A 22,486-nucleotide genomic window follows, 5' to 3' on the forward strand; every position below is an offset into this window, starting at 1 on the left:
TTGGTCGACCATGGACTTTTACTAATTTTGACCATAACGATTTTGGCTCAGTAATTATATGTGCAGTGAACTCTCTCACATTACCGCTTTAGAGGATATGGGATGCACCATTAACTGAGAAGAAAAATATCAAATAAATGATAAGCAACTCCAATGCCTCTTTTGCATTTTACTTTAGAAATCAACTTATGCAATTTGTCTTTGGTATTACTATGTTTGTGCTTTGTTGTGTTATTTTCAGGAAATTGCTGAATTTTTTGATAGAATTTATCATGCTAGCTATTTTATTGAACACTACAAATTTTACTTTTGAAAATGATCATTTGAAAGACCAGTTAATAGGAGTTCAATTTATAACCTTAAGAATAAGAATAAGAATAAGAATAAGAATTTTATTAGTATAAAATCCAAACAATAGGATTGTTACTAAAATATACAACAAAAGCAAACAAACAGACAGTGGCATATTAAATACAAAACGATAGTCATTAAACACTACAAACATGTAGCATTGAAAGAAAAACAAAAACATAGATTATTAGTATTAATTATAATACTATTTTTGACAGCATGCCTCCTCTTTAAAATTATCAATTAAAATATTATGCTTATGTTATAAAAAATATGTTATAATATATATAACATTATAAGTTGAGCCATCAATTACACAGTTCATATATTGACATTATAATTGTTTCTTTCATTATACATTTCACTTATGTAGTTAACAATGATAAGTAAAATATCACATTCTTCGCAGGAAAGTATAAAATCAAATTTGTTTTCTTCACTCATTGAATTAAAACAGGGGACAATACTAGATATTTCATCAAACATTTTGATCCTAGTTTTATTAATTTCTGAACATGTTATGATAAAATGAAATTCATCTTCCACCTCTTTATGGCATAAAGGACATATTCTATTTTCTAAAGCTGTTTTGTTGTATCTACCACGTTCAACAGCCAGCATACTATTACTTATTCTTATTTTAGCATACTTTTTTGTAACATTTTTATCTAAATTCAATAAAAGGTACTTTTCTAGTTCATACTTTACTTTAAATTTTCTGTAGGTTCTTAATTTATTTCCATTTATTGAATTATCATCATTAAAGAGACAATTTCTCCAAAATATAATGTAATTTTCATTGAGCTTCTTCACGATGGCTAAAAGTAATCTTTTTTTAGAGAAAGTACATTGATTTTCCCAAACATGAGTGAAATTCAATTTTGAAAGTAGCATTTTAACTTTTGAAGCAAATCCATCATTTAACTGCTTGTTAGCTTTATAAACATTATATAATAATGACTCATTTTCATTTGACTTTAAAATATGTAACCAAAATCCTACAGAAGACGTAAGGGCCTGTATACCAATAGGGTACATTCCCAATTCAGCTAATACAGCTGTATTTACTGCCTTTGAATTAACATTTGGAAGACCTTTCGCAAATTTTATTTGGAGTTTTACTGATTCCATAGATAAATATGAAGATTCAAGAGTTGTGTTGTTCTTCACAATATTTAGCGACCATATCTCACTACAATACAGTAATATTGGGCTAACACAAGAATAAAATAGTTTCATATGGGAAAAAACATCCATCTTATCTGAGTAGAGTATTTTTTTTATACAAAACAATGCTTTTTTACATAGGAGATTTACTGCATTAGTGAAAATTCCTGATGGCTTGAATAGTATACCTAAATATTTATATTCTGTGCAACCTTAAGTCAATATAAATGAGTCAATATGACTTACAAATCGCATTGAAAAGTGTCTATAGTGTATCAATACTTTATTAGCACGAAAAACAATACCATAAATTATTTTACATGTTTTAAGTTAATTTTAGTCAAATTTTGTACAAATTATAATTTGTTCAAAATGATAACTTGTACTCTATTATGGTTTGATCTAGTTCTCAGATATTATAAACAATTGGTCAATTATTATATTTAGTGTATGGAACAAACAAAGTTGTACATATAAAAAGAAGATGTGGTATGATTGCCAATGCCAGAGACAACTGTCTACAAGAGACCAAAATGACACAGAAATTAACCTCTTTAGGTCACCGTACGGCCTTCAAGAATGAGCCATGTCTGCCTGGCTGTGTTTATATTACATTGGCCTCAATTTCATGGCTTATTGCTCAATGTTGATTTTGTGGTTGGATGTCAGGCACTGCTAGCAACAGGTCCACTACATTTGGTGAATATAATGATTATAGGGTGTACATGTCTGTCTAGCTTGGTTTATTTTACTCATTCGGCTCTGACCTTGATAATGTTAAGTTTATGTATTAAAACCTTCACATTAAAGACTTTCATCTGCATTTGTTTGCACCTGTTGTTCAGGGGTTGTCGTTTGTTGTGGTTCACAAGTGTTTATCCTTTCTTGTTTTTTTTTTGTGTATGGATTAGTCTTGGTTTTTCTGTTTGAATTGTTTTACACTAGTCATTCTGGGGCCCTTTATAGCTTGCTGTTCAGTGTTAGCCAATTCTCTGTGTGGAGGCTGTACTTTGACTATTGTACTTTGACCTATAATTGTTTACTTTTCATACATTGTGACTTGGGTGGAGAGTTGTCCAATTGGCATACCACTTCTACTCTATTTCAACATAAATTCAGGCATAAGAAAATTAGGCGAGACATTTCAGAGTGTGCACTGTCTTGACAGAAAGGTTTACATAGTAAAGTTTAGTTTCAGTATCGAGAATATTTACACCACAACTAGTATAGCTTAATACGAACATAGTCTCAGACATTTAAATTATTTGATTTGCATGAAGGTAAAAACTGAAAGTCTTTCTGATGCATACAATTACTGTTTCCTTTTTTGAATAATATGTTATGTTTTCGGAAAATAGGATAAAAATGTTTATAAATATTAAATATATATGAAAAATTGAACAAATATGTATTTTAACAAGAGGCTCTCAAGAGCCTGAATCGATCACCTTAATTTTTTTGGTTAAATCTCTCATCAATGATTATTTTGGCTTTTCAATTTATTTAAATGTTCTTTGAATCGTCCTATTTTCTTCAAAAGCAAAAAAAAAATCATTTTCTCCTATGTTCTATTTTAGCCATAGGAGCTATGTTTCTGACATACAAGGAAATGAAATATAAAATTTATACTAGATACTCTGAAACTCATTTAGCCTAAGTTTGGCTGAAATTGATACAGCAGTTTCAAAGGAGAAGATTTTTTAAAGTAAGTCAACATGATGAACAAATTGTGAAAAAAAGTCTTTAAAGGGCAATAACTCCTTAAGGGGTCAATTGACAATTTTGGTCAATTTGACTTATTTGTAGATCTTACTTTGCTTAACATTTTTGCTATAAACAGTTTATCTGTATCTATAATAATATTCAAGATAATAACCAAAAACTGCAAAATTTCTTTAAAATCATCAATTCAGGGGCATTATACCTGAAAAACCAGTTACCCAATTCGGCTGAAAATTTCAGGACAGGTAGACCTTGACCTAATAAATACTTAAACTTCTTGTCTTATTTGCTCTAAATGCTGGAGTTTTTGAGATATAAGCCAAAAACTGCATTTTACCCTGTGTTCTATTTTTAGCCATGACGGCCATGTTTTTTGACGAAATAAAAAAATAAAGCACAAACTTTATTTTATACACCCTACTGATCATTCAGTTGAAGTTTGGTTGAATTTGATTTAGTAGTTTTAGAGGAGAAGATTTTTTAAAGTTAGCAAATATGATGAACAAATTGTGAAAAATTGTCATTAAAGGACAATAACCCCTTAAGGGGTCAATTGACAATTTTGGTCATATTAACTTATTTGTAGATCTTACTTTGCTGATCATTTTTGCTGTTTACAGTTTATCTTTATCTATAATAATATTCAAGATAATGACCAAAAACTGCAAAATTTCCTTAAAATTACCAATTAAGTGGCAGCAACCCAACAATGGTTTGTTTGATTCATCTGAAAATTTCAGGGCTGATAGATCTTGACCTAATGAACATTTTTACCCATGTCAGATTTGCTCTAAATGCTTTCGTTTTTGAGATATAAGCCAAAAACTGCATTTGACCCCTATGTTCTATTTTAAGTAACGGCGGCCATGTTTTTTGACGGATCACAAAATCGAAGCACACACTTTGTGCAGGATAATCTAAGGAACAATCATGCTAAGTTTCATCCAAATCCATTCAGTAGTTTCAGAGGAGAAGACTTTTTAAAGTAAGCAAATGTGATGAACAAATTGTGAAAAATTGTCATTAAAGGACAATAACCCCTTAAGGGGTCACTTGACAATTTTGGTCATATTAACTTATTTGTAGATCTTACTTTGCTGATCATTTTTGCTGTTTACAGTTTATCTTTATCTATAATAATATTCAAGATAATGACCAAAAACTGCAAAATTTCCTTAAAATTACCAATTAAGTGGCAGCAACCCAACAATGGTTTGTTTGATTCATCTGAAAATTTCAGGGCTGATAGATCTTGACCTAATGAACATTTTTACCCATGTCAGATTTGCTCTAAATGCTTTCGTTTTTGAGATATAAGCCAAAAACTGCATTTGACCCCTATGTTCTATTTTAAGTAACGGCGGCCATGTTTTTTGACGGATCACAAAATCGAAGCACACACTTTGTGCAGGATAATCTAAGGAACAATCATGCTAAGTTTCATCCAAATCCATTCAGTAGTTTCAGAGGAGAAGACTTTTTAAAGTAAGCAAATGTGATGAACAAATTGTGAAAAATTGTCATTAAAGGACAATAACCCCTTAAGGGGTCACTTGACAATTTTGGTCGTATTAACTTATTTGTAGATCTTACTTTGCTGATCATTTTTGCTGTTTACAGTTTATCTTTATCTATAATAATATTCAAGATAATGACCAAAAACTGCAAAATTTCCTTAAAATTACCAATTAAGTGGCAGCAACCAAACAATGGTTTGTTTGATTCATCTGAAAATTTCAGGGCTGATAGATCTTAACCTAATGAACATTTTTAATCCATGTCAAATTTGCTCTAAATGCTTTCGTTTTTGAGATATAAGTCAAAAACTGCATTTGACCCCTATGTTCTATTTAAAGTAACGGCGGCCATGTTTTTTGATGGATCAAAAATCGAAGCACACACTTTGTGCAGGATAATCTAAGGAACAATCATGCTAAGTTTCATCCAAATCCATTCAGTAGTTTCAGAGGAGAAGATTTTTTAAAGTTAGCAAATGTGATGAACAAATTGTGAAAAATTGTCATTAAAGGACAATAACCCCTTAAGGGGTCAATTGACAATTTTGGTCATATTAACTTATTTGTAGATCTTACTTTGCTGATCATTTATGCTGTTTACAGTTTATCTTTATCTATAATAATATTCAAGATAATGACCAAAAACTGCAAAATTTCCTTAAAATTACCAATTAAGTGGCAGCAACCCAACAATGGTTTGTTTGATTCATCTGAAAATTTCAGGGCTGATAGATCTTGACCTAATGAACATTTTTACCCCATGTCAGATTTGCTCTAAATGCTTTCGTTTTTGAGATATAAGCCAAAAACTGCATTTGACCCCTATGTTCTATTTTAAGTAACGGCGGCCATGTTTTTTGACGGATCAAAAATCGAAGCACACACTTTGTTCAGGATAATCTAAGGAACAATCATGCTAAGTTTCATTCAAATCCATTCAGTAGTTTCAGAGGAGAAGATGTTTGAAAAATTGTTAACGACGACAGACGACGACGACGTCGACGACGACGACGACGGACGCCAAGTGATGAGAAAAGCTCACGTGGCCTTTTAGGCCAGATGAGCTAATAATTAAGGATTTATATGCCTTAATAAGGAAAATGACATGTCCTTGAAATGATTAAACACTAAATGTCTAGATACAGTTCTATTCAAAATAATAAAATAAAAGAGCATTTCAAACTTTATAAACAAAACATGTCTCATATGATGTCTCATTTTTCTCACCACTGATAAGACTTGACACAATCATGAATCCAGTTTCTCTGTTGATGTCTATAGCATAAGGATCTTTGATTCCATCAGCATCTGATAGTATTGTCTTACAGATCTTACCATCTGGTGATACTACCACGATACTGTTGTTTCCAGCAGAAGCTATATAAACAAAACCGTTTTTGTCCAATGTAAGTCCTAGTGGTCTGGCAATGTCTTGATGCTGAAATGTCCACAGAAGTTCTCCTGTAACTTTGTAACAGCAAAGTTTATTTGCACTGTCATTGGTACCATAAATATTTCCTTGGAACAATGAAATACAATACATTGCTCCCATTCCTTCTATGATTGTTTGAGACATATCACTCAGATTCACTGTAGTACACTGGCTGCCAACATTACGGATGACCAAATTTTTACCATCACTTGCTACTCCAAAACAGTTGTGAGTAAGTTTTATTGATTGAATAATTTTACTTCTATCTACATCCACCAGGACTGTCTGGTTTCCTTGTCCTAATGCGACAGCCACTGTATTATTCATGACAAGGCAACCATCATATGGGCGCTCTGTGAATGTTACTACTTTTCTGATAAAAATGCCATCATTACTGAACAACAATAGTTGTTTTCTGTTCCCATTAAGTATTATAAATTTACCATCAGGTAATATAAGACAGGCAGATATACTTAAAAACTTTATATCTTTTGAAATTGTCAGTCTTGTCAACAAGGATGGTTTTATTTGTTCCACTCCAGGAACTTTTGGAAGCAAATGCTGGGCTTGATCTTTTCTTCCAGTCTTTATTTTTAGAGTAGAAGTGGTGGTATTGATATTGATATTTCCAAATGATTTGACATCTTGTAAAAATGATTGTAGAGCAGATGCAAGGTTGACCTCTAGATTTTTTTCAATGAAGTGGTCTCCACTTTCTAAATCTTCTATATATTTTGTCGTTTGTGATGTAATTTTCTCAATCTCTCTTAGAGCAATAAACATTTGTAGCTCTGTAGTATATCGTGTCGTTTTGGAAAACTGGCCATGTATTTGGCTTATCTGACTGGCTCGCTGTTCCATTTGTTGCATGAGACTGGCCATATTTGATTTAAGCTTTGAATATTTAGATTCTAAATCATTAAGTAAGTCTTGCTCTAATTTGTTTAAGTAATCATCAATCGACTTCCTCATATACCGTATTTTCTCAATGGCTTTGGTGTTCTGCGTATCGGTGGTAGTAATCCTGGTTTTTAGATACAGTATGGCTGTATCTATGTTTTCCTTCACATCCTTTAAATCTTTTTCAAAAAGATGCACTGAGGCAGATGATTTGACTTGCTGAAGGATATCTGACAAAGGTTTCATTTCTTGACACATCTTGTGTTTATCAGTGACACACTGAACACAGCATGGACAGGCATGGAAAGAACAGTAAAGTTCAAACTTCTTCTTGTGGTCTTGGCACTGGCTACTTATTTCTTGCATGAATGTAGGTAACTTTTGGTAATCATCAGCTGTCATGGTTTTATGGTTCTTAGACAGTCTCGACTTGCTGTGAGGTTTTTCACAGTCTCCACAAAATAAAACCTCACATTCTGTGCACCAGATGACTGCTGAATTGGAGATTCCATCGTCATTGCAAATTGTACAAAGTTGTTTGACTGATGAGGCCATTAGTTTTTCTCTTTACATCTGAAATATATGGGGGAAAGCTAGAGCTATAAATATGAATGAGTTATATAACAAATAATTTGCCGAAAAATATTGCTGTAGTAAGTAATCAGTATTATGAATAGATTCTACAAGTCCCGATATCTCATGACAAAACATATGCTATATAGAGAATAATACATGGCAAAATCCGTATCATATGTCGTATCATCCCGAGACATCAATATCAGCCCAAGGGCCTTTAGGCCCGAGGGATGATATTGGTCGAGGGTGATACGGCATGTGATACGGATTTTGCCATGTATTATACGCTTTATCATATATTTCAACAGAAGAGTATTATATTATATGAACTGTTTTCTGACCCATAGCACTGGGTTAAGCAGCAACCATTTGATTTTCGGGGGGGGGGGGGGGGCTATGGTTTTTTTTCTGGACGAATTTTTTTTTTCGCCTGTGGCGAAAAACAATCTATTTTTTTCGCGACAAGTCGAAAACAATTTTTTTCTTTCAATTTCAACATTACATATAGTGGCAGCTGAGGGTGAAACAAACAAATTTTTTTTTCTCAGAATCAAAAACAAATTATTTTTTTCTTCAAAAACTGGAAACAAACTTTTTTTCCAAAAAAAACCATAGTTCCCCCCCCCCCCCCCCCCCCCCAGAAAATCAAATGGTTGCTGCCTTACCTTCAGTTCTACTTTTGTCTTGTTTCAAAGGCATTAAAAGAACTGCTCAATTACTTATCCGAAGCACCTGGGTTACCTTACAATTTGCGTGCTGTTGTTTTAAAAATATTTTGTTTATTACTATATTTATTTGTGTGTTTTATAATTTTTATAGTTGCATTTAGTGTGCCAAAAAATATGAAAACTTGACGTTCAAGACGTCACATACAATATGAAAACTTGACGTGCGTGACGTCACATACCAAACAATGACGTCATTCAAAAAATTGACCTATTTTGAGGAAAAATTTTCTTAAGCAAAAAAAAAAAAAAAATGACTTTATGTAAAAAAAAATAAAAAAGTAGGAGTGTGATAAAGGGTAGGGGTGTGATAAAGGGTATGCGATAAAGAGTAGGGGTGTGATAAAGGGTATGCGATAAAGGGTGTGCATCAAAGTTGCGCGATATTGATTAAACAGCAGGCTATTTATCAAATATGCAAAACTACTGTATTTACTACTAAACATATGATAATATCAGATTATTACATGGCATTTTTCATATCGCATGTATTATCAGCACTACGTTCAATATCAGCCCAAGAGCCGCATGGCTCGAGGGCTGATATTGACCGAGGGCTGATAATACATGCGTTATGAAAAATGACATGTTATGATCTTTTATCATATGCTTCAACAAAGGAGAAAAATAACAAATTCATATATTGAATACAGATCCTTTCATGTGGTTCCCAAATTGAAGTTCAAAGAACGTCGGACCCTAAATTTAGTACATTCGATATGAAATATTTCTATCATATGCATCAAAAGAGAAGAAAAACATTTTAATATGGACAAATCGACAAAAAAAAAATACTTTAACAATCTACATAATGAACACTGTTTGGAAAAGTCAAATTTTATAAAAGTTACTTTCTAAATTATATTTCAAACTTTTAAAAATGCATTTATTTTGGGTTTTTTACACAATATACTTTCTGCTATCCAAATAATTGTTTTGTACACTACTTTGTGATGTTTACTGAAAACGTAGCATTGAGGTGTATTTTCCGGAATTTGCCGAGTATTACCGGAATGCCATGCGATAACGTTACGGAAAGGCATGTGATATCGTTCGAAGCATGTGATAAACTTTTCATATCAGCCCGCTAAGCACCAATTCAAAAAATATGAAATTTACGTCAATTTTATGCTATTATCATACAGTAAAAATCATATGTTACTTAGTCTAAGTATATGATAAAGCTATATATATTAGGAAACTGTAAAAAGAAAAAAAGAAAAAAAGTTATCAGCAAGACAAGATCTTCAAAAGTGCAGCTATCCAAAGTTATCAGTTGACTCCTTGAAGGAACTTAAATGACGACTTTTAACATTTTGTTTTGTTTTCACGTACTATCTTAAAAACTATAATGAAAAGATAGATTTCTTAAATGCAAATTTGATCAATAATTGAGAACTTTAGATTGATCGAAAGACAAAATCTATTTGATTGAAGAGGTATGTCAACTTCTAATATGAGTTATTGTCCTTTTTGATGGATTTTTATGTCCCATCCCCTCCTATGGGGCATTATTTTTGTCAGTCTGTGTGTCCGTTCGTTTGTTCAGTCGTTCTTTCGTCTGGCTGTCTGTCTGTCCCACTACAGATTTAAGGTTTTGGTCAAGTTGGTTTTTGATGTAGTTTAAGTCCAATTAATTCGAAACTTAGTTCACACATTGCATATGCTATAACATTTCTTATGCTTATGTTAAATAAGCAACACGACGGGTGCCACATGTGGAGCAGGATCTGCTTACCCTTCCGGAGCACCTGAGATCACCCCTAGTTTTTGGTGGGGTTCGTGTTGTTTATTCTTTAGTTTTCTATGTTGTGTCGTGTGTACTATTGTTTTTCTGTTTGTCTTTTTCATTTTTAGCCATGGCGTTGTCAGTTTGTTTTGGATTTATGAGTTTGACTGTCCCTTTGGTATCTTTCGTCCCTCTTTTAAATAAGAGTTTTGATCCCAGTTTCACGGTCCACTAAACAAAGCAAATAAAAGTGCTAGTGGAGGTTAAAGTGTTTTTTTATTTAAGTTTTTGGTCAGGGTAGTTTTTCAGTTTTTGATAAAATTGAAATCCAATCACCTTGAAACTTAGTACATATGGTCCCTATGATATGATCTTCCCAATTTAAACGACAATTTAGAGTTTTGACCTCAATTTCACGGTCCACTTGGCATAGAGAATGGTAATGGGAGTGGGTCATCTATGTACTATGGACACACTCTTTTTCCTTTTTAATTTTGTTTTTGAAACCAAAGGTATGCTTGCATAAGAAAACTTCAAACAGCAAAAATTATCAGCTTTACTAGATCTACAAATAGGTCATATCTGAAATTGATAGTTAACTTAAATGATATTTTATCCATTTTTGAAAATCAAAAGCAGAGAGACCATAAACAACAAAAAATAATCAGTCAAACATCTACTCTATATATAATCTTGGAGAGTCCACCCAGGTATTTATGAAGTTGCACCGAATGATCAAGTTGAGAGACATTATAAGACTCTTTATTTCTAACCTGAAGTTCATTCTCGGAGTGACACTGAGAAATTAAAATATCTAGAAAGAAAGAGTGTACTATATCTTCTTTAAATTTTTGGACTGTGTCAGAATAATATATCAAATAAAGTAAATTTTCCCTTTCTTGTGTTGGACATTTATAATGTTTTTACTTTCTGTTTTAAACAATCAAGGATTTCTTGTTTTATGTATTGATATACTATTGCCAGAGTTTAATGAAATTTTGATTTTAGTTAATTAATTAAATGTGCAATTAAATTATTTGAACATTCTTACCATGAACATTTTGACGGAAAGGAATTTGAACAGGGAAGTAAAATGTCCAATATCTGGGACACTTACGTATATTATTGATTCAAATAGGAATTCTTATCTCAACCGTTAAATGTTTTTGTATGAATATAAATTTGATACACTAATATATTTTTTTTATTTAAATGCGTGTTTTTTTCATACTTACTTAAAAACACTCAACAATTTTTAAAGAATCTCTAATGTGTTTTATCACACAAATCTGATAATATTGTTTTTTTACATTCAATTAAAACAACTTTCATATTTTTTAAATTTATTAAACATCTTAAAAAAATATCAATTTTGAATAAGTTTTAGTATAACGTAGTTAAACCTTTTTAATGACAATACATGTAATCCCTCAAGGCAGATGAAGAACTGCATGATTTAAATTATAGAAACAAAACATTATTTGAATCTGGAATAATTTTGAATTCTGGAAAATTGATAAGAAATGTATGATGAAAATAAACCAAGTTAATGAGACACTGAGGGGGAGGGAGTAGTTAGTTTATACCGGCGTTTTGCATTTGCGCCGATGTTTTCTTTCATTTGCGCCGATTTTTTTACAGGTAAATTACAGGTAAATATATGAGTGCCAATGAGAGAACTCTCCATTCAAGTCATGTTATTTTTCATTTATCATTATAGACCTCTTCCGTTAGCCACTTGTACACATTTAATGAATCACCATGGGGAGGTGGAAGAAGGCCTACAAGATACATCTCCAGACTTTTTCCTTAACCGTACCCATAGTTCTTTAGCCTCTGTCTTTCGGACATCTGCCACATGCTTATGCTCGTTCTGTGTTTTGACAATAGAATCCGTGGTGACTCTGGCTTTACACGATTTTATGGTACATTTGTAGGATATGTTGTTATGTTTCAGGACACTAACCTTCCAATATGTATGGCCCTCTTTGGCTCGTTTCAGTGTGCAATATGTCCATCGTGTTACAACGAAGTTCCAGAACAATATGAATCAAAATTAACATAAATGAACCAGATTTTACCAATGGTATTATATAGTATAGTACATGTACAAGTATTAACGTACCTGTAAATCTAATTAGGAGCAAATATAAAATCGGCGCAAATGAAAGAATGAATATTTTCAAAATCGGCGCAAATGTTATACGCCCGTTTATATAGAAATAAAAGCAAAAGTAATTTGAACCTTAGTCGTGCAAGAAGGGCTAAACCCCTAAAGTTGGTTAGTTTTCATCATACATTTCTTTTCGGTTTAACATAGTTTGAAATTATTCCAGAATCAAATATTTGCTTTTTTAAAAGTTCAATTACTTCTTAAAAAGGAAACATGTTTGGACAAGATATTTCATTCAGAAATACTCGTGATAATACTATTCAGACAAAAATATATTTTTTGGCACCTCCCCTAAAAATTAATAACGCTATGAACGCTTAAATAAACACTATTTGTATTTTTAGTCAATTTAGGTCAAAACATTTTATAATCTTCGTGTGTTTTTGTCATATTTAACCTTGGCCACCATCCACTATCCAAACAGTTTTTATAGTGATGCATTCTATATCAAAATTGGAATCTTTTGGTTACAAAACATTTCGGATCGTAGATGGCGGCCAAAGTTTTCTTTTAGGTTTTAAGTCTAAAAATTACACAAAATCGACATATTTTGACAACGTTTTAAAAATGTACTTAGAGATTTAATTATTGGCCTAGTTTTCAAGTTGGTCCAAATGAGGGTCCAAAATTAAACTTTGTTTGATTTCATCAAAAATTGAATAAATGGGTTCTTTGATATGCCAAATCTAACTGTGTATGTAGATTCTTAATTTTTGGTCCAGTTTTCAAATTGGTCTACATTAAGGTCCAAAGGGTCCAAAATTAAACTAAGTTTGATTTTAACAAAAAATAAATTCTTGGGCTTACTTGATATGCTTTATCTAAACATGTACTTTGATTTTTGATTATGGGCCCAGTTTTCAAGTTGGTCCAAATCAGGATTCCATATCAAGTATTGTGCAATAGCAAGAAATTTTCAATTGCACAGTATTGCACAATAGCAAGAAATATCTAATTGCACAATATTGTGCAATAGCAATTAATTTTCAATTGGAGTTATCTTTCTTTGTATAGAATAATTGTTGATAGTATATGTTGGAAATTTGCCAGGCATGACTATGATGTCATTTTCTATTTTTATTTGTCAATAACTTTATGTAAATAACTTCATTGGAAATTTGCCAATATAAGATGTTGCTGATGAAGCTTTTTTTCCTTATCTTATCTAAAATGTTTTTAGATAATGTATGTTGGACATTTGCCAGACATGACTATTTACATTTTGGATATTGAACCATAATAGTTTAATATTAAATTTAAAAACTTTAAATTGTAATTTTCATTTCTTAAACCAAATTCATAATGTGACATAAACCTATGTTGTGTCAACTATTTAATCACAATCCACATTTATAGCTGTATCAAACTTAAAAGTTGTGTCCATACTTGTTCTCATTTCAGATTTCATAAATAAAAAGAAAATTTCTTCAAACATTTTTTTGACAGGATTAATATTCAACAGCATAGTGAATTGCTCAAAGGCAAAAAAAAATTTAAGTTCATTAGACCACATTCATTCTGTGTCAGAAACCTATGCTGTGTCAACTATTTAATTTTAGATTTAAATAAGTTTGAAGAAGAAATCTTTAATTGATTTGTAAAATCTTGACATTTGTTTTGTGTAAAAAACCCATATAATGTCAAAAATTTGATCACAATCCAAATTCAGAGCTGTATCACGCTTAAATGTTTTGTCCATACCTGCCCTAACTGTTGAGGGATCGACCTCTGCGGTCGTATAAAGCTGCGCAATGCGGATCACCTGGTTCATTATTAGTTTATCCCAAGGATTTGTATAGTGTGACCAAGGACTAATATACGTCCTTGAGTGTGACATTTTGTAAATAAATTGTCATCCTGCCTTTTTTAATGAAAACTCCTGTCCTGCCTTTTTTCCAAATTATATCCTATTTTCAAATACCTGCCAGGTCGTCAAATAACCCGTGAATTTGGAAAATGACCCGTTTTCACCCGGATTCTTCAGGCTTTAGGCTGATTTCATGACGGTGGTTTTCCTTTGAAATACCGGACAATTCGTAATTCTTTCTTGACAAATATTTTAAATAACTGTGTTAACTGTCAAATTAAGTGACCCATTTAATAAGTGCATAGTTTCACTTGACGGCCTTGGTGTCCAACTCACAGTTAATTAACACCAATTACCGTAATTTAAGTTCATAAACAATTTGTCTATTTCAAAATTGTTTCAATAAATTTGAGTTACTTCCCCTTTTTTGTCACTTTTTACAATATACTCCTTAATTTTATGGTTTGTTTTTGCAAAAACAGATTAAATTTTAAAACTGACTGAATTCAAATACATATCAGAAACATACATTCTCTTATGTTTATGCTCCGCCGTTACGGAGGAGGCATTAATTTTTCCATTATGGGTCTATAGTTATATAACTATAATACTATATAGAAGGGGTGAGTATGTTCTAAGGTTAATTAATTAAAAGCAAATATCACAAAAAATATACAAAATCCTAAATGTGAACTTTGAACGAACAATTGTCTGGTCATATTACGACCGCAATTTTTTTTTGCGGTCGTAAAAAATGTCTTTTGCTCAGTTATATGCATTGGGTACAGTAATTTGTCTACCTTGCACTGTATAAGCCAATCAATATGTGGAATTTTAACGTGAAGTATAATAAAACTATATTATACTCAAAGTAACTGACGAAAAATGCCTGTCCTTTTATTGAGCTCAAACTAGCCAACGTATGGCATGTGTCTTTTAGGGTTTATGATATATATATATAATCTGTTTGAAATTACTAGATTATACAATCAGAGAATATGCACAAAGACTGACTGACTGGATGCTTTTAACAGTACACAATCATTTTAAATTAACATATTTTGCCCAAAAAAGCATACTGTCATATTAGGCCCGGGAAAGTAAAGATTTGGCAAAAATAGACCTGGGATTTCAGGATTGTACCGATCCCATATTTATCGTATCTATTTTTTGAAAAAAAAGAACCTATCATGCACTTTTCATTATGGTTTGATCTAGTTCTCAGATATTATAAACAATAGGTCAATAATTATATTTAGTGCATGGAACATACAAAGTTGAACATATAAAAAAGAAGATGTGGTATGATTGCCAATGCCGGAGACAACTGTCTACAAGAGACCAAAATGACACAGAAATTAACAACTTTAGGTCACCGTATGGCCTTCAACAATGAGCCATGTCTGCCTGGCTGTGTTAATATTACATTGGCCTCAATTTCATGGCTCATTGCTCAATGTTGATTTTGTGGTTGGATGTCAGGCACTGCAAGCAACAGGACCACTATATTTGGTGAATATAATGATTATAGGGTGTACATGTCTGTCTGGCTTGGGTTTTTTTACTCACTCGGCTCTGACCTTGATAATGTTAAGTTTATGTATTAAAACCTTCACATTAAAGACTTTCGTCTGCATTTGTTTTCACCTGTTGTTCAGGGGTTGTCGTTTGTTGTGGTTCACAAGTGTTTATGCCTTTTTTTTTGTGTATGGATTAGTCTTGGTCTTTCTGTTTGAATTGTTTTACACTAGTCATTCTGGGGCCCTTTATAGGTTGCTGTTCAGTGTTATCCAATCCTCTGTGTCGAGGCTGTACTATTGTACTTTGACCTATAATTGTTTACTTTTCATACATTGTGACTTGGATGGAGAGTTGTCTAATTGGCATACCACTTCTACTTATTTCTATTTCAACATAAATTCAGGCATAAGTAAATTAGGCGAGACATTTTAGAGTGTGCACTGCCTTGACAGGAAGGTTAACATAGTAAAGTTTAGTTTCAGTATCGAGAATATTTACACCACAACCAGTTTATCTTAATACGAACATAGTCTCAGACTTTTAAATTATTTGATTTGTATGAAGGTAAAAACTGAGAGTCCGTCTGACGCATATTATTACTGTTTTCCTTTTTTGAATGATATGTTATGTGTTCAGAAATATAGGATAAAAATGTCTTTATTAAATATATATGAAAAAGTGAATAAATATGTATTTTAATAATTAAGGATTCATATGCCTTCATGAGGAAAATGAAATGTCCTTGAAATGATTAGACACTATGTCTAGGTACAATTCTATTCAAAATAATAAAATAAAAGAGCATTTCAAACTTTATAAACAAAACATGTCTGATATGATTTCTCATTTTTCTCACCACTTATATGACTTGACACTATCATCACTCCAGTTTCTCTGTTGATGTCTATAGCATAACATTGTTTGATTCCATCAGCATCTGATAGTATTGTCTTACAGTTCTTACCATCGGGTGATACTACCACGATACTGTTGTTTCCATAAGATGCTATATAAACAAACCCATACTTGTCTAATGTAAGTCCTTTTGGTTTGTCAATGTATTGATGCTGAAATGTCCATAGAGGTTCACCAGTGGCTTTGTAGCAGCAGACTGCATTTTCTCTGAAATTGGTACCATAGATATTTCCTTGGAATAATGCAACACGAAGAAGTCCTCCCATTCCTTCTTAGATTGTATGAGACATGTCACTCAGATTCACTGTAGTACACTGTCCGCCACTACTAATGACTAATATTTTACCATCACTTGCTACTCCAAGACATGCATGAGAAAGTTTAATTGATTGAATAATTTTACTTCTATTAACATCCACCAGGACTGTCTGGTTTGCTGGTCCTAATGAGACAGCCACTGTATTATTCATGACAAGGCAACCATCACATGGAAACTCTGTGAATGTTACTACTTTTCTGATAAAAATGCCATCATTACTGAACAACAGTAGTTGGTTACTGTTGTTATCAAGTACTATAAAATTACCATCAGGTAATATAAGACAGGCAGATATATATAAAGACTTTATATCTTTTGAAATTGTCAGTCTTGTCAACAAGGATGGTTTTATTTGTTCCACTCCAGGAACTTTTGGAATCAAGTGCTGGGCTTGATCTTTTCTTCCAGCCTTTATTTTTAGAGTTGAAGTGGTCGTATTGATATTGATAATTCCAAATAAATTGACATCTTGTAAAAATGATTGAAGAGCAGATGCAAGGTTGACCTCTAAATTTTTTTCAATGAAATGGTCTCCACTTTCTAAATCTTCTATATATTTTGTGGTTTGTGATGTAATTTTCTCGATCTCTCTTAGAGCAATAAACCTTTGTAGCTCTGTAGTATATCGTGTCGTTTCAGAAAACTGGCTCTGTATTTGGTTTATCTGACTGGCTCGCTGTTCCATTTGTTGCACGAGATTGGCCATGTTTGATTTAAGCTTGGAGTATTTAGACTCTAAATCATTAAGTAAGTCTTGCTCTAATTTGTCTAAGTAATCATCAATCGATTTCCTCATATACCGTATTTTCTCGATGGCTTTTGTGTTCTGAGTATTGGAGGTAGTGATCCTGGTTTGCAGATACTTTATGGCTGTATCTATGTTTTCCTTCACAATCTTTAAATCTTTTTCAAAAAGTTGCACAGAGGCAGATGATTTGACTTGCTGAAGGATATCTGACAAAGGTTTCATTTCTTGACACATATTGTGTTTATCAGTGACACACTGGACACAGCATGGACAGGCATGGAAAGAACAGTAAAGTTCAAACTTCTTCTTGTGGTCTCGGCACTGGCTACTTATTTTCTGCATGAATGTAGGTAACTTTTGGTAATCATCAGCTGACATGGTTTTATGGTTCTTAGACAGATGTGACTTGCTGTGAGGTTTTTCACAGTCTCCACAAAATAAAACCTCACATTCTGTGCACCATGTGACTGCTGAATTGGAGATTCCATCGTCATTGCAAATTGTACAAAGTTGTTTGACTGATGAGGCCATTACTTTTTCTCTCTACATCTGAAATATATGGGGGAAAGCTCTCTATAAATATGAATGAGTAATATGACAAATAATTTGCCGAAAAATATTACTGTAGTAAGTAATCAGTATTATGAATAGATTCTACAAGTCCCAATATATCATGACAAAACATATGCTAAAGCTATATGAATTAAGAAACTGTAAAAAGAAAAAAAAAGAAAAACAGGGATCAGCAAGACAAGATCTTCAAAAGTGCAGCTTTCCAAAATTATCAGTTGACTCCTTGAAGGAACTTAAATGACGACTTTTATCATTTTTGTTTTGTTTTTACGTACTATCTTGAAAACTATAATGAAAAGATAGATTTCTAAACTGCAAAGTTTTACATATCTACAAATAGATCAAATAGAAGAAATTGTTAATCCGCTCCCTGTAAGAATTAGTGAGAACTTTAGAGTGACAGAAAGACAAAATCTATTTAATTGAAGAGGTATGTCAACTTCTAATATGAGTTATTGTCCTTTAAGATGGATTTTTATGACCCATCCCCATCTAGGGGGCATTATTTTTGTCGGTCTGTGCGTCCGTTTGTTTGTTCAGTCGTTCTTTTGTCTGACTGTCTGTCTGTCCCACTACAGATTTAAGGTTTAGGTCAAGTTAGAATGAAATTCAAAACAGTGTGGCTGTGGCCATTTATTGACACATTAAATTCATCCATTGACTAGGACAATTTAGGTTAACGTTTGTATGTAACGACCACTGCTCACTTTGCACTTTTAATAGACTCATCAACTATGGGGTCACCAAAGGTTCTCATTACCTAAATAAAGTAATTCAAAAAATTAATCAGAAATAACACGATGTTTTGATTGATATCAATTATATTAAATCAAAACTTAAAGATTATTCCTGATTAATTTTTCGAATTATTTTATAATTAAAGTCGTTTAGAAGCCTTTGGTGACCCCACAGTTTAAATGTCTATCGTAGGTACGTCTTGAACAGTGGTCGTTACAGACAAAGGTTCACATAAATTGTCTCAGTCAATGGATGAACCTAATCTGTCAATCAATAGCCACAGCCACACTGTTTTGAATTTCATTCTAGTTTTTGATGCAGTTTAAGTTCAATTAATTTGAAACTTAGTACACACGCATATGCTATAACCTTTTGTATGCTTATGTTAAATTAGAGTTTTTATCCCAGTTTCACAGTCCGCTAAACATAGCAAATGAAAGTGCTAGTGGGGGTTAAAGTGGTTTTTTTGGGGTTTTTTTTTTGTCAGGGTAGTTTTTTTTGTTTTTTTATGAAATTGAAATCCAATCAACTTGAAACTTAGCACATTGTAGTTTTTTATGAAATTGAAATCCAATCAACTTGAAACTTAGCACATATGGTCATTATGATATGATCTTCACAATTTAAATGCCAATTTAGAGTTTTGACCTCAATTTCACGGTCCACTAGGCATAGAGAATGGTAATGGGAGTTGGTCATCTATGTACTATGGACACATTCTTATTCCTTTTTAGTTTTGTTTTGGGAATCAAAGGTATGTTTGCCTAAGAAAACTTCAAATAGCTTTACTAGATCTACAAATAGGTCATATCTGAAATTAATAGTTAACTTAAATGATATTTTTATTTATTTTTGCAAATCAAAAGCAGAGAGACCATGAACAACAAAAAATAATCAGTCAAACATCAACTTTATAGTCCACCAAGGTATTTATAAGTTGCACCGAATGATCAAGTTGAGAAAAATTATAAGACTCTTAATTTCGAACCTTAAGTTCATTCTCGGAGTGACAAGAGAAATTAAAATATATACAAAACAAGAATGTGTCCTCAGTACACGAATGCCCCACTCACACTATCATTTTCCATGTTCAGTGGACCGTGAAATTGGGGTAAAAACTCTAATTTGGCATTATAATTAGAAATATCATATCAAAGGGAACATGTGTACTAAGTTTGAAGTCGATTGGACTTCAACTTCATCAAAAACTACCTTGACCAAAACATTAACCTGAAGCGGGGCAGACGGACAAACGGACGAACGAACGAACGGACGCACAGACCAGAAAACATAATGCCCCTCTACTATCGTAGGTGGGGCATAAAAAGAGTGTACTATCTCCTTGAAATTTAGGGACTGTGTCAGAATAATATATCATATAAACATGATAAAGTAAATTTTCCCTTTCTTGTGTTGGACATTTATTATGATTTTACTTTCTGTTTTAAACATTCAAGGATTTCTTGTTTTATGTACTGATATACTATTGCCAGAGTTTAATGAAATTTTTATTTTAGTTAATTAAATAAATGTGCTATTGAACTATTTGAATCGATTCTTACCATGAACATTTTGACGGAAAGAAATTTGAACAGGGAAGTAAAATGTCTAATATCTGGGACACTTCCGTATATTATTGATTCAAATAGAACTTCTTATCCCAACAGTTAAATGTCTGTGTTTGATTATAAATTTGATACACTAATATATTTTTTTTTATTTAAATGCGTGTGCTTTCATACTTACTTAAAAACACCCAACAATTTTTAAAGAATCTCCAATGTGTGTAATCACACAAATCTGATAAATATTGTTTTTGACATTCAATTAAAACAACTTTCATATTTTAATTATTCATCAAACATCTTTAAAAAAAATATCAATTTTGAATAAGTTTTAGTATAACGTAGTCAATAGTTATAAAAGATATCAGTATTATAACTACGTACGCCAGACGCGTGTTTCTACCTTTTTAATGACAATACATGTAACCCCTTAAGGCAGATGAAGAACTGCATGATTTAAATTATAGAAACAAAACATTATTTGAATCTGGAATAATTTTGAATTCTGGAAATTGATAAGAAATTTATGATGAAAATAAACCAAATTAATGAGACACAGAGGGGAGGGGTAGTTAGTTTATACAGAAATAAAAGCAAAGGAAATTTGAACCTAATTCGTGCAAGAAGGGCTAAACCCCTAAAGATGGTTAGTTTTCATCATACATTTCTTTTTGGTTTAACATAGATTAGAATTATTCCAGAATCAAATATTTGCTTTTTTAAAAGACAATATATAATTCTTAAAAAAGAAACATGTTTGGACAAGATATTCCATACAGAAATACTTGTAATAATTTTATTAAGACAAAAATATATTTTTTGGCACCTCCCCTAAAAATTAATAAAGCTTTGACCGCTTAAATAAACACTATTTGTATTTTTAGTCAACTTAGGTCAAAACATTTCACAATCTTCGTGTGTTTTTGGCATATTTAACCTTGGCCGCCATCCACTATCCAAATAAAGGCAACAGTAGTATAACGCTGTTCAAAACTCATAAATCCATGGACAAAAAACAAAATCGGGGTAACAAACTAAAACCGAGGGAAACGCATTAAATACAAGAGGAGAACAACGACACAACACAGAAACAGACCAAGCATCACAGTTTTGATATTGACGAATTCTATATCGAAATTGGAATCTTTTGGTTACAATCATTTCGGATCATAGATGGCGGCCAAAGTTATCTTAACGCTTTTAAGTCTGGAAATTGCAAAAAATCGACATATTTTGACAAAATGTCTAAAATGGGCTTCGTTTTCGTGGTTCATTGGTCATTGTTCATAGTTTGTTTCTTATATACTATTATAAGCATCTGGTCAAGTATATTGAAATAAAATTAATGCATATGTTGTGTACAGGTTATCATTTTGTACAAATTATAATTTGTACAAAACAACTGTACAAATTATAATTTGCATTTTGACTTTGTACACATTGTAATCCAAAATATTCCTGTACACATTATAATTTGTAAAAAATCAGGCTAAATTTCACTTATAACTTGTACAATATTTTACATGGTATAATCTTAAAAATCAAATGATAAAAAAAAAATACGAATCAATATGAAAGACACTGATAACTGTATAAACACAACTATAATAAAAATACTTGTATTTGTTGAGCAGGTAAGCAAACATTGACCTCGAATTACACAATACATACTGCTTTTTGCATTTACACTTCGAGTTTTTACAACCGCCTTTACATTTGCAAGAAAGAAAGATAAAGTTGTTAATCAGGAATTTGTGTAACAGACATAGAAGAGTCATCAATAGATTCTAGTTGGTTTCTGCTTAAAAAGGAGGGGGGGCGATAGATACCAAAGGATCAGTCAAACTCATAGATCGATAACACTCCTGATAAATTACCAACTGTTTTCACTCCCCATCTGATAGCCAAGACTTCCTTCTTGTCCTGGCACAGTATAAGCCAATCGATATGTGGAATTTTAACGTGAAGTTTAATAAAACTATATTATACTCTAACTAACTGACCAAAA

At 32.1% G+C, this 22,486-nt stretch overlaps 3 protein-coding genes across 5 annotated transcripts in view; 1 reads left to right on the plus strand and 2 right to left on the minus strand.

Moving 5' to 3' along the window:
- LOC139516126 (coiled-coil domain-containing protein 175-like) overlaps nucleotides 1–22,486 on the plus strand; it is a 175,156-nt gene that overhangs the window by 74,530 nt on the left and 78,140 nt on the right. The gene's annotated exons all lie outside the window — the stretch shown is intronic.
- LOC139518144 (uncharacterized) lies at nucleotides 5,935–11,226 on the minus strand. The gene is made up of 2 exons (XM_071309837.1): nucleotides 11,171–11,226; nucleotides 5,935–7,662 (listed from the first exon to the last, which is right to left on the minus strand). The coding sequence occupies exon 2, from the start codon at nucleotides 7,642–7,644 to the stop codon at nucleotides 5,935–5,937; it is 1,710 nt and encodes a 569-aa protein (XP_071165938.1). The 5' UTR covers nucleotides 7,645–7,662; nucleotides 11,171–11,226.
- LOC139516103 (uncharacterized) lies at nucleotides 16,299–20,523 on the minus strand. Its single transcript, XM_071305951.1, has 2 exons — nucleotides 20,476–20,523; nucleotides 16,299–18,151 (listed from the first exon to the last, which is right to left on the minus strand). The coding sequence occupies exon 2, from the start codon at nucleotides 18,131–18,133 to the stop codon at nucleotides 16,808–16,810; it is 1,326 nt and encodes a 441-aa protein (XP_071162052.1). The 5' UTR covers nucleotides 18,134–18,151; nucleotides 20,476–20,523; the 3' UTR covers nucleotides 16,299–16,807.

This window comes from Mytilus edulis, chromosome 3, assembly GCF_963676685.1.
Source record: "Mytilus edulis chromosome 3, xbMytEdul2.2, whole genome shotgun sequence".
Classification (NCBI taxonomy): domain Eukaryota; kingdom Metazoa; phylum Mollusca; class Bivalvia; order Mytilida; family Mytilidae; genus Mytilus; species Mytilus edulis.

Bases quoted from the DNA above. Each gene is read 5' to 3' on its own strand.
- LOC139518144 (XM_071309837.1), bottom strand. From the start codon at position 7,644: ATGGCCTCATCAGTCAAACAACTTTGTACAATTTGCAATGACGATGGA.
- LOC139516103 (XM_071305951.1), bottom strand. From the start codon at position 18,133: ATGGCCTCATCAGTCAAACAACTTTGTACAATTTGCAATGACGATGGA.